The 14,805-nt window shown below is 25.6% G+C and overlaps 1 protein-coding gene across 1 annotated transcript in view; it reads right to left on the bottom strand.

Moving 5' to 3' along the window:
• The window catches only part of LOC114118997 (uncharacterized), a 30,357-nt gene extending 16,088 nt beyond the window's left edge, over positions 1–14,269 (bottom strand). The window contains exons 1-2 of the mRNA XM_050203577.1: positions 14,027–14,269; positions 13,642–13,785 (exon numbers count right to left, since the gene is read on the bottom strand). Of these exons, the coding sequence (XP_050059534.1) occupies positions 13,642–13,782 (141 nt within the window). The 5' untranslated portion in view covers positions 13,783–13,785; positions 14,027–14,269. The remainder of the gene's footprint in view (positions 1–13,641; positions 13,786–14,026) is intronic.
• Positions 14,270–14,805: the final 536 nt, after the last annotated feature.

Here is a 14,805-nt window from a genome sequence, read left to right as displayed (position 1 = left end):
ATGTTTCTGAATAAAAAGTTTTTAAAAAAGCGAAATAAAGAAATATAAAATGATATAATATGTTAAAATTTTGATTTGTTATGTAGGTAGAAATGTAGAATACAACAATAAAAATAAGCAGATTATTGTTTATTAAATTTTGCTTCGAATATCAGCGTACACTATTTCACGGATTTAAATAAACGTCTATGATGAAAATGAATATATAACGTAATATACTTTGTATTTTTGTTATTTATGGAATCAATTAAAATTCTATTTTAGACTTAAATAATTATCGTTTATGTACCTACCGATATGATGGTATAGGTATACGCACGCATAAGGTATAGGTACAAAATAATAATGAAGAAAATCAATTCATAACAATGATAAATCATAAATGCATATTTTTTGTTCGAAAATATTGAATGTCATTGGCCTGGACAAATCATCAAACGGACATGTAAATTACGCTCGCTTTCCGTACACTTTCATTGAAATCGTTTGCCGTATACGTGTCACGTTCACGATACATTGTGCATTTAGTTGTAAAGGAATATATTTATCTCTATAAAGCAGTAATAATTTATATCTAATAGTGTGTTGATTACGCATGAAGACAAATGAAAACCATCTAATCGCGTGAGAATATTGAACGACGTCACTTTTTATCAACGGTATACTAGAGATATAATTATTTCAAAAAGTTTTTCATCGTTTTAAATTCTTTTAAAAACATTATACGTTTTATGGTTACTTTGACATTTTCCAATAATAATTAATTGTTTGTCAATGTTATCCTGTGCAAAAGTGCAATACGTGTACAAAAGTTATACGAGATAGACGAGATAATTATACGTATGGATATCCCTTAATAGATTACCAATTATTTTTTTTTCTGTGTTTTAATAAAAATCGTTATCGGTATAAAATTAAAATATTATATTTAAAGCATACATATTATTTTAATAAAAATTTAAAACCATGTGTTTTACAGTTTTCAATTAATTTATGGTTGAAATATCGTATCTCAATCTGAGAAGTCGGTTTTGTATAAAATGGAGATCATTTAAGAAATCATTCACGCCGGTTTCTCTTAACAAACAAAGATGAGTATATTATATACTTTAAAATGTAAGTAGTCAAAACATAAATGTCCGCGTTTAATTTCAAAAAATATGTATGCTTATCCGTATTGAGATCGTACTGTATTATACTAGTCGAACATCGGACAACGACAAATTTGAAATTTGATGGATTTTGTTGAAATGTGTGCCGTTTGTATGTCATAAAAGATGAAGTTTTATAATGTATAGATTAAATGCGTGGGTAGATGATTATTCTCTAGAACTATTGCTTGTCTGATGAAGGAAATAGAAACATCGCGATCTCGGTATACATTTATTATTCTACGGAATAGATGTATTTCTTCGAATTAAATGTAAATGTTTACTATGATAACCGAATAAAGGAATACTACTACATGGTATTGTACAAGCCGAAGTCGCTTACGTGTAATGCTTGCTTGCTAAAATTCACCCTTTATAGTAGCTAGACGTATTACTGGGATGCGTCGTACCAATTGATAATTCTGTGAAACGTAGATTCGCCTAACTTGGTGTGTTACGACCCCAGAGGATCCGACCTCAATCAACTTATGGTGACCAGCTGTGGTCAGATTAATTAGACTGGTACGACTTTGACCCACGCTCGACTCGGTGGAACTTGTTGGCGATTCAAACTGCTTAAGGTCTAATTTTATTTAATCAAAGTAAACATGTCTACGTGTGAGTTCACTAACTTGATAAACTTTTTTCTCTTAAAAAAAAAAAATCTATACACGTTGAACCGATTCATCATTTTTATCAATGAAAATACTCATAAAATATAACTACATTTAAGTACAATCCTTAAATGTATTAAAACATTCCCAATAAAAAAAAAAAAAAAAACAATATTAGTATTTAATAATACATAAGTAGTACCTAGTTTGTTCGCGGCTTATATATATTTCATCGTTAACTCAACGATGAAGAATATCTCAAAAATACGGTTCTTCTATATTCGGTGAGGGACTAGTATTACCGATCATTTGTAAAAAATGAATTTCTTAGATAATGATTAATAATAATCGATCAATATAAACGTAATTTTTTAACGTTCAGAATGATGTTTGATAAAACTACAATAAGTAGTTAATTCTAATGTTTAGTTATAAAAAATAATGTATATAAATATTTTAATTATAATATTGCTATTTATATATTTTTTTGTTATTTATTAGGAATCAAAACTATAAACGCATCCTTTCTATATTTTATCACAATAACTTCTGAAAAGTTGCAGAGTTTATTGTAAGTATTTCCATAATTAAAAATAATGAAAATAAACTATTCTTATACTCTCCGTGTACAACTGCACAAGGTTTTCATAATTTTGCATAACAAAGATCTAAGAATATTATTAATCATAACACTTTGAAATAAACAATTTAGTGTTATATTGTAAACAAACCAATTTTCGTTCACAGAATCTGTTGTAGATAAAAATAATTAAGCGTTGGAAGTTGACACAATACGAGAATGGGTTATTATACTCGTAAATATAACACGTAATTTTATCTGATTTTGAAATTGATAATGTCGTTGAAAAATTTAATAATGTCTTACATTTTTTCTTTCATTTTTTTTAACAGTGTAAGTCAAGAAAAATTAGTTAGAGAAACTTTAATGTCATCATAAGTAAATGTTTTAAGTTCAACCATTTTTCTTAATAAGAAACAAAAAAAAAAAAAAAACAATTATATTTTTAAATAGTTTTTTAGTGCCACCTTTTGGCTTTTTTTGCTAATATAATTTTTGAAAAGTAGCTAAACTTAGTTTCTTAATTAGTTTAAAAAAAAAAAATGAAAAAAGTTTGATGATTAATCGGTTCTTATATAATATAAATTAAATTTTGAGTATTATACAATAATATGAGCAGAATATATTTTGTAAAACTAGTAAAATTTTAATGCATTATAGTTTTAAATTTTAGTTATAAATCAATAATTATTAATAGAATAATAAAATTAATTACCTACTATAGAAACTAAGATTTAAATATTATATTTATATAGTTATTGGATTATTATTAAATATGTGGAGTTCAATAAAAACGTAAGTTTTCGAAAACGAAATTCTTTGATTTGTTTTTATTGGAATTTGAAACCTGTTGAGCTCAATGCTTGTTAGGAATACTAATGAGTAATAATTTAGTCAAAACTGTTTTCTTTAATTTAAAATGAACAATTTTCACATGTCTGAACCTTGGTCACGAACGCAAAACGTCGATTTGGATTTGTAAAGCGTTTTGGTGAAAGTAAAAACGTGCTGCACATATATAGTATATCGGTTGGTCTTCTTTTATAAAGTGTAAATATGCCAAAAGCAAACACTGCTGAAATAAATTTGCATCGCTATACAGTATTGGACACCAAATACATTTGAATTGTCGTTCTTAATTTTCTTAAGATATTTTTAAGATGCCTTCAATTGTTTTTTCTTTGATATAGAATTGAAAAAAAATAATTATAAAATTACAATTATAAGTGGCTTTCTATTTAAACATGAATAATCGTAATAAATAATAATAAAATAATAATCTGAATTAGATTTGTTGTTTTATAGTTCATTTGTTAGATTATATGATTAATATATTAAAATATGTAACACAATTTATGCAGGTAAATGACGATACAATGGAATTTTATTATATTATACTTGTCTTTATAATTTTTTATGTACAGTATACTGTATAGGTACTTACAATTTTAGTGGTGAAATTAATTAAAATTAATAACTTATTTTAAATCTTGATAAATAAAATCTAATACTACTTACAGAGAGAAACGAAAAATCAGATCTAAAACCAAAAAAAAATCATTGATCTTTCCATGCTCCACTCCAATAATATTAAAAAATGATGTTAAATTCTTTATTAAAATCAAATGTTATCATACAAGTAATGTCAAATCTTCAATTTATCAAACTCCATAAGATAAATCAAAATATATCATCTTAGCCCTTTGCCACATCCACCGGACATGTCAATAACAATTGAGGTAGTGATAAACAGGCTTCTCATTATTAATTCTTAAATATTTTAAAACTCTCTAAAAAAGAAGATCCATATTTTTGTCTTTCATACGAAGTTAACTTAAGTATTTAATACACACTAATGGAATGCCTTACATACGAAAAATTCAGAGTAAAAGCAATCATTCAGAGAAAAACTTCATATCACTATCCTTCCAAGATGCAACAAAGTCAATAGTCAATTTTATCATCGCTTCAAAGTTAATAAATAAGTTGTAAAATTAATCACTTAAAGGGTTGTTTATAATTTATTCTCTTTTTTGTATATTTTTATATTACAAATACTTTTTTATAAATCTAAATGCTGGAGAGGGATACTTATAACAAGACAAAAACGATTTATTATCATCATAGAAAAATCGATATATTTATGTATATAAGTTAAATTATAATTAATGCGGAAGTATGTATAGCTTTGTAAAGCTTAATATACATTAATCGTGGTATTGAAAAAAAAATGTATTGTACAGAATCTCGTTCGCATTTAAAAAAGTAGCTGTATACGAGTAGTCGATAGAGATTTTTTTTTAATCTCCATGTGGATATAATAATGTTTAGCAGTTTCGAATAGCAAACAATTAACTTAATTCCATGCTTAATTCCATGTTTAGAGTTTAGACTATTGGGAAATTGCAATTTGTTTTAAAATAGTAGTGGTCGAGAATACATCCATTTAAAACCTATTGAATCGATCATTCACAGCAATTACATCTATAATTATTATGGTATACAATACACTTATAAGTATTATCGATTATACTTAACTGATATAATATAGCTATAACCATTGATAATAGTACCTATAGTATTCTTATATTTTGTTCGAGTACAATATACAGTTCTAAAGAACGTAACGATTACCCGCCAGCGAGTTTCATAAAAATTTCATTATGATTGTTGATCGATAAAAATAAATAATGATATTAAGTATGCTTTAATTCATTAGGCCATTTCAGCGCTGCGAGACAGAGACTTCGACAACACCGTATTATATTATAACAGTGCGCAATACACTATTTTAATACATAAGATTATGATACGGACGAAAATCGAAACAGTATACAAACAGTATTCTCCACTATACACATACGTGTACCACACAAATGGTAAAATATCGCACTAGTCACACTAATTATTTACAATAGTTATAATTGTTATTGCTGTCGTCGTTGAAATGTCGACATAATTGTAAATCCCGTTGATCGAGTACCTATCGGGCCCTCCGAACTATTTTATATCCACCTTTAATGTACAACAAGTAAATAGTGTCGGGTATAATAAAACTACCTACCTACTTGTATCGGGTGTAGTAATTATAGTGTCGATATGTGTGGACTCGATGCAATATTGCAATTAAATTTTTTAATCGAATTTTATTACTGACTCGTTCGCGCCTAAAGTACGCCACGAAAATAACTATATGTATTCGCCAAGCACGCCCACTCATCAATTATACATTTATTCAAATTTTGACTTTTGAATTTCTGTAATAGACATATAGACTTAATAATATATATATATATTAATATTAGCCGTTTTTTACTAATTTCATCTAGATATTATAAACCAACTACTAACTAGTGCTTAGTATAATTATGGTCCTACTACATGGTATACATTATAATTATAAATCTAGTAATATTTAATTGTGCTCAATCTTTAAACAGTCTTATCTCTATTTTAATGAGATCATTGATCTGAGATATATATACCTACTTGTATTACCATAGTAGTTTTAGGAATTTTGATTAGTTGCTTTAATTTATCACCACGAAAAAATATCCTGATTTTTTTTTTTTTTAAATAAAAATATGACATTGATAAAGTATAAACAGTTTTTTTTCAAAACTTTAATCATATATTATAAAATATTCAAAGTGATTCACCAAGCATCATTCTCATTTTATTTATAATAACAAAATAATATAAACTCTAATTATTTTAAAAATTACTAAGGAAGTATTAAGGACAACATTTTCAAATACTTAGATTTATTTTATCTTTGACTTTTTTTTTTTCAAGCAAAAATCACTCTTTTGGGGCTTAAGCGTGCTCATGAAATCATCCAGTATACTCTATAACGAGTTACTTTACATAAAAATCAGTAGTTTTGTTCAATAGAAATTCATAAACTGTAATGTAATATTATCACCAAGTAGGTGTAAAACTGTACTTATTGTACTTAAGCATGTAATTGTATATTATTTTTTATAATCAACATTATGCTGTATTACTGTTCCACACATTCAGTGTAAATTATAACTATAATTTTTTTACCCTGTAATTTTAACGATACTCGACAACTTACTATAATTATAATAGTTTTGCTGGTGCATCATGATAGTTTTTTTTTATTTCGTCTATACAATTATAGCTTAAATAATACACGAAATATTTAAGACTGAACATGTTAATTATATTGAAAGGATTGCAACTATTGTTTTTAAGTATAGTATTTTTTTTTCGTACTCTACTTAACAGCTCATGAAAAGTAGTACAATTGTTACATAATTTCCATAAGTACTTAATTTATACATATATACTATTATAACAGTTATCTTTTATCCTTTATCATCTTTGTACATTAACGTAACTAATAATTATATCTTATTAATTTCGTGAATTAAGTAATTATTTTATTTTTTCGTTTGGTAATGATATTAGTTCAAATTATGAAATAATAATATTCGAGGCAAGGATAACTCCAATTTTTTAATGAACAGTAGTATTTATTATTTATATTATAGCGTATCATTAATAATTTAGTCCATAATTTATTATAGAATTAAAGTAATTAATGAAAAATAACTACATTACCTACTTAATACATTTTTAATATTATAATATATTTACTAACTTGTTAATTTATTAATAAATTGTTGTAGCTGTTTACATTAACTGGTATTAGTACTTAAACCTATACTATAATGATACCCCATAGTGTACTGACGACGAAAAATATAACATAAATATGAACTTTCTAAAAAAAAATGTTCCAGATGAATTTAAAAATTATAATAATGTGACTGGATTTATTTAACCAAAATAGAAGTGATTACCCAATATTACTATACGTCTATAGTTAAAAATATAAGTATGGTTAAGTCAGTTTTTTTATTTCATACCCACACGTAATAAGATACTACGTACTATTTAATTCATTTTTTTTTTAAGTGAATGTGTATTTTTTTTCTTAAATCTACAGTTTTGATTATTTTCATTTAAATTCGAACTATTATAAGTGCATACTACATCACATAATATAATAATTAATAACAATAATACATGCTTTAATGGTTTGAATGTATTCAAAGTAAACCCGTATAATAAACGTGGGAAATAAAGATTTCCTTGAAAAGTTTGTAGATTGTTGCGTGCGTCTAAGTTGATGTACGGAAGAAAGTGAAAATTTGGATTACATTGTTCATAAAACAATTTTGTAATGATTTAAACGATTAAACTCATGTGAATTTATACTTTTGGAAAGTGTTTCTTTTAATTTTTTTTTTTATTATTATTTATTACACGAAAAGTAGTTTTATTTTATAGATGTCAGTGGACATTGGACAGTGTATTTTAACTTTTAATCTGAAAGCAAATAGTTTTATACTAGTAAGGTACTCTTTCAGTTTGACCTCTATATTGTATATAAATAAATTATCACTCTAATTATTTTTTTGTAAAATATATTAGGTGTAGATATCAGGTAAAAATAATTTATGACTTAATCGCGAAGTGGGATCTTTTGTATGTACCGCCTACGTAGATGAACTTATTCTTTAATCATAAACAACTCATTCATTCCTTCAATATTTAGGTGTCAAAATAATAAAATTCAAATATAAAAATAAATAGTTTATCCATACCCAATATCCATAGATTTTTTTTTTTTGAAAACATGAAACCGTGTAGTCAGAAATAAAAACATGTGATTTATAGAACAGTTCAAAATAACAATTTTTTCTTATTATACCCTTTGAGTCCTAATTTCAAAATTTATAAGTTTATTTCTACAAATGAAATTACTTTTTGTAATAGTAGTTATTTAATTTGTTTAAAACTATAATACGATATGGTAATTATTATGGTACACAAATGTTCAATTAGCTTAACATAACATTGTCTTAAAAACAGCTTTTTCTTTAGATTTGATTATGATTTAAGATTTATATTATTTTTCTGGCTAGTGATAACTATTGAATTTTTGTTAAGTATTCAATAATTACATTTTTAATTTATAATTGTTCATTATTTTTTTAATTTATTCAATGATTTTAAATATGTAACAGTTGGTAAAATATATATATATTATAATGGAAGTGTAAAAAAATGGTGTTTCAATTATATATTTGTATTTAGAATGCCACTCAGAGTGATAATATGATATTTAACTTAAGTAATCTATTGAATCAAACTGTTTAATATAATTGAAGTCAATAATCATTTAGAATTAAGATCTTGTATGGAATAGTATCGAGTTTATAAATTTATGTGAAAATATTTTGAAACAAAGCTATTATAAAATGCATTTATAATAACTTTTATTATACACCTACGTCATCTATATAGGAAGTTAGTGACGATGATCAGTGACTTTAAGATTAATATAACGAATAATTTCAATTTGAATTCTGTATCGTTAAGTGAATTTAAGTGCTTATAACCATTTTTATAGTAAACAATTAAAAGCACTGCTTGAAAACCCGAGCAAATTCTTTGAATATTAATAATAAAACATATAATACAATGGTAGAATTTTTCATTTTTATTTTCTTATAACTTATTTTATAGGTTGAGAGGTTTTAAACGCTTTTTCTTATAATAGATAATCATATAACGATATTGTTTCTTTCCGTGACTCGACTTCAGTGCAGAAATAAAAGTTCCGACTAACTACTTATAAGTTGAAAAAAAACCATAAATTAGTGTAAGACTAAAATATCTACAATAAACTATTCCACGTGAAACTATAAAAGTGACTAAAAACACACTAATCTATAACATATTCTATTAAGTATTAATACACTATTATTTTAGGTTTTATTTCTAAAAGTCTCAAGGATGAATCAGGCATTCCCAATGATTATACATTTCATCAAATGAGATCGCATCACGTTATCGGTCTTTAGCTGTCAAACTGTGTATTCCGTTTCCGAAATCACACCATAAAATAAACATACCAATTAAAAAAAGATATATTGTCTGCAGACATACTCAGTTTTACATCCTAATATTGTGTTATATTAGCTGTATAATTATACGGTATATAGAAATATATGTATACTATATTATATTCGACTAATTCCGAAATCGTTCATAGAAAATTTTTAAAATCCTGATTTCAGCGTGATAGAAATATAGAGTACAATAATTGTGCTTTTAATTATTTTATTTATAAGATTTTGATGAAAAGTTATTATTGTCCTTCCGTTAATATTTTTTCAATAACATAATACATTTATATCATACACAATGTGGATTTATGTTATGCCATTGTATTTAAAAATGCATTCTGTAGAAATTTTCAATCATAAGAAGTAACTTAATGAATTGATGATAATATATCTATGCATTTTTTATTTCTAAAATAATTGTTTTCCATTATACTCGCACAATATATAGGTAAAAAACATTTTAAAAAATCTATTGAGTAGTATAAATTATATTATACTTGTTTTAACTAACTCAACATTATTGTCTAGATAAAACATACAACTGCAGGTTGTGTATTTGTAAGTTATTCAATTAATATAAAATCATTTTGTATTATTATAAAATAAAATATTTAGATATGTATAAAAAAGAAATAAAGAATAATATTATACTTGTTTAATTATAATATTATATTTTAGAAATTAGTTTATTTTAGAATTTTGATTTTAACTCTTTACTATTTTTTCCTGGTATCAAAAAAATATATAATTCTATAATTAATTTACTTCACTATTAACGTGAAAGTTGTATTAAATATGTTCTTAACCAGCTAATTAGATAAATTAAATAACTACTTTGTGCAAGCACCCATATAATTGGACAACATAAACGATATCCGGGTAAAAATTGCATTGTAAAGTTACACGTGAGAAAACTGTTCATAATGAGTCAACAAAAATTACACAATTAAAAATTATGAAAAAAATAATAATATTTTATTCTTTTTATTAACAGGAATTTATAACAAACGCTTTTTGGCAAAGAACGGCCGGTTTACATAACTTCTGGACAACAATAATAAATTAATAAAATCTCATATTTTATAAACTTTGATATTAAAAAAACTCACGATTCTACGTATTGACAACCAGGTTATTGAAACTCAGTTATCAAGTAAAATTAACATATTATTATAATATGTATTATGTATATTGTGTAGTATAGGATTTTAGGGAATATAAACTATTATATATTCGATAGGCAAATAGTATTGCCTAAACGCCCTAAATGCAGTTCGAATTCCATTCATATTGGTTCTCGATACGTCTTGACAACTGATTACAACAAATTAAATACCAACGTTGAACATGAATATGATATTTAAATTTTAATACAGTATTATGGTCACTAATATTATTGAATACTATTTAATTTCAACATATAAAAATAAATAACTATAATTAAATGCACGGTAGAAAATAACTTTGAATATGTATATCAATTTTTGAATTATTTAAAACATGGGCTAAAAGTTAAAACAAAAATTGTGTTTGAATGCACATAGGTAGATGATTTATGTAAATTTCTAAAAACAATTTAAAAACTTCATACTTAGAGTTTACGTTGATTTTATTTTCTATAACTAAATCACTTGTTATCATTTATGTCACCAAACTCAAAACGATATAAAATAATGAAAAAACTGTCTTACACAGTCACGCAGGACATCATCCTCCGGGCTACAGTTATATACTCTACAAGAGTTCAATTGTTTTTATTGGTGAAAATAAAATACATTTACGTGTCGTTTGGTTTTAATATATACCTATTTGTACTTTGTAGGATAAAAAATTATAAATTATTCCAATTTTAAAAATAAAATAAATAGGACTTCGTATCATGATTCTTATTATTTTGAGTACAATAAAGTGACAACTTTTTTTTTAAACAATATTAACATTCGACTTCTAATACGAAATATAATCATATAAATATTTAATAATTCCATAAACCTATAAATTATTATAATAAGTATACATCACAATATATGACATATCTCATTACTCCATCTAACTTGAAATTGGCCAGTCTAGGCGAATCATTTTTCTCTAACTCATAATAATTAGTAATTATTTAAAAGATAATTTATAAAACATTTGTCTTCTTTCATAGCATACACAGTAAGTAATTAAAAAATGTCAAAATCAATGATTTTGTTCCTCGAATACTCAAATAACTTCTCAAAATACATTCACATTGTTTGTCGCTTGTAAAATATCCATAAAAAATAATATCTCGTTCGGTCATATTGTCGTGTTAGAATAAAATGTAATGTACAGAGATTCTGTTACGTTTATTTTGATGTACTGAATTAATAATTGTATTCAGGTAACGAGTTAAAGTTGAGCTAGATTATGTTATATTATAGTGTAAAAATGGAACTTTTAAAAAATATTTTTAATTCAATATTCTAAAAAAAAAACAGAATTTTTTTTAATTCATTCAATATTATATTTTAGTGCATTTGAATTCTCAATTTGCATAACTACATATAGTTAATTACTATCCATCAGGCATCAGATAATACAATGCATAAAATATATAAATACCCCTTAAAAATGAAAAAATGCAACATAATTATCATAGTATCTAAATAATAATTATCAAATATCATTATTTATTATAATTAATTAATAATACTTGTTAATAAGTAGGTATTAAAAACAAATATTTCCATAGTTTATAAAGTATTATCTACGCGTTGAGATCATATTAAAAATGATAATTTTTTGCATTAAAATTATAATTTATCGACCATGTAATTATTTTATAGATAGCAAACACGTAAGAGATAACTCGTAATTCAATTACACGATATTTCTATGATGCTTATTAGTTATTATACACGTACTGGTGTAATTACGTTTAAAAATAATGACAATATTTATGTTACAAAATTCTATGCTATGTTGATTTGGTCATTCAATTTTGTCTTTTGTTCTAAAACCATAATTTTATATTATCCCAAATTCTCCCTGTATGGTTTTAATAAAGGATAAACACAATTATATAATTATAAATTACATATTATTTATATACGTGTATTGACCTTGTAAGTAGATACAATTAGTACTAGTATTTTACCTACCTGCTTCACTAATTCGCATAGTAACCAATTAGTAAAATAAAAAACAATAAACAAAAACTCAAAAAGATTCTAAAAATAAAAGAAAAGAAATTCACCCAACAGTAATTAAGTCATCAACGATTATTTTTTTTTTAAAAATATTTTTATAAAGGTATTGTTAAAAAAAACACAATGCATGTCCAGACTGCATGTGTGGATACATTAAATATTACCATTTTTCATAATGGTAAAACGTTTATAGATCAACAGTTCATCACGTCTTATGCTGTGTATTATGCATATATTATTATACTATACTATGCTAAAAAATATTTATATGTATTATGCACAACAAAAAATAAAACTGAATGTGTTCACGTAGTTGAAAATTCATCAATTATTATTTTTAAATAGCATAAAATTACTTAAACATTTTAATTTTTTAGTATGAAGATAGTTCTATTTTATATTTATTTCATTGACATTAAAATACTATTAATATTCGAATTATATTACAATATAAAAAATAATGATGAACAAATAATTAATGGAAAATATGAATATTAAAAATTATTACTACATTAGTTACCCATACAACCTAATAAATTGTCAATATTATAGTTGTCTGTATAAAAAAAAAAAAAAATGCATGAAAAATTCGTTGTTTGGATTAGTTTTTTTTTATAAAATAGGAATATGCAACAAATATAAATTATCATAAAACGCCTTGATTTCATGGCTTATATGAAATGAATTTATGAATGATTAAAATATTGAATTGAATTAAAAAAGTTGTTTATTTTTATTTTTTATTATTCAAACAGTTATTTGATTTTTTCCATTAATTTCGAGTTCTAAAAAATAAAAATAAAAAAATATGTTTTTTAGGTATAATTTAACAAACTTTTTTTTTTATTATACTTCTTATTACGTAGAATAAAGCATACGTGTTATACAAAATACCTATTTATCTATTTTTAAAAAAAGTTAAGGTAAGTACGAAATAAATATATATATATATATTTATAAGAATATATTTTTAAATTTGTCGTTATAACGCAAGTATTTATTATTTAATTTTTTTTATGATTATTTTACACTTTATAAACATCAGTTACGAAGATCCATTTTATATTTTGCATACAAATAACTTTTTAGTGAACCTACTCAAATCGAACGTTGACGACGTGATCAGCATAATTTTTTATTTACTCCAAAAGGTGAAACATAATAGTTACTTACGTCCGTCAGCAGTTCTTTTAATCTGGTCAACCGGTCGTCGTTTCCCCGAGTGGGTAGGTATCTCGCCTCTGTCATCATGTACGGGGCGACGACCACAGCGGCCACGAACCCGACAAATAACACGGAAAATTTACTTGCCATCGTCTAGAAAAAAAAAAAATAGAATAAAAATAAAAAGTACAAAAAAAAAAAAAAGTTAATATTTAATAATTAAATATATATATTTTTTTTGTAACAGGTGCACAGGATTGGGAAAAAATATAAATCTTAAGTAAGAGCTTTCGATTCGAGGATACGAGGGTTTGCACGGTCATGTACGACAATCATTACACCATAATGTGTGTATCACTACGATTTCGTCTATTGATAAAAATTAAACACCTACCTTTGTATCAACGAGAGAAAACCAAATCGTAATAATAACAGCAATAATATATATATATATATATATGTATATATTTGTCGTAGGCTATATTCTTATTGTCTTCTATGGGTACAACCACGAGCGCCGACTGACCGTGCGATCGGAAGAGTTCGAGTCGCGAGCTTCGGGTGCAGATTTTTATAGTGACGGCCGCCGTACTCCACGGGGTTGCGAGTGGGTGTACGATATAAGGTCTGCGATGAATGAACGGTGCTCCGATATCACGTGCTTTAACGGCCAATGCGGGCCGTGAGTCATACCCAGTAAGCGCCACACCCCCACGACGACGGGGTCGTATGCGACCAGCGCTGGGCACGCTATCACCACCAACTATTATGTATATTAAATGTATATATATATGTGTGTGTGTGTGTGTGTGTGTGTGTGTGTGTGTGTGTGTGTGTGTGTGTGTGTGTTAATATGGCCTGTGTATTGTACAGTCGACTTATTATGTTATATATATAAGTTGTACAAACGCTACCAATTTGCCCACTGATACTGTTTTCTTATTTTTATCGTGTCTCGTAAGTCGATAAAATATGTGGCAGCGTTGTTATTCCGGTATGCCCTACAACCTCTACCCACATATACACACACACACACACACACACACACACACACACACACACACACACACACATACACGTCTTTTGATTGTCTCCGCCCCGAAAAGAAGTTCATTCATGGTCCAAAACGAGGAGTCCACCACACGCGAAATAATACTCCCTCGTACGATATTG

This window comes from Aphis gossypii, chromosome 3 (genome assembly GCF_020184175.1).
Source record: "Aphis gossypii isolate Hap1 chromosome 3, ASM2018417v2, whole genome shotgun sequence".
Classification (NCBI taxonomy): Eukaryota; Metazoa; Arthropoda; class Insecta; order Hemiptera; family Aphididae; genus Aphis; species Aphis gossypii.
The sequence above is the reverse complement of the archived record's forward strand: the minus strand, read 5'-3'. Positions and strand labels throughout refer to the sequence as shown.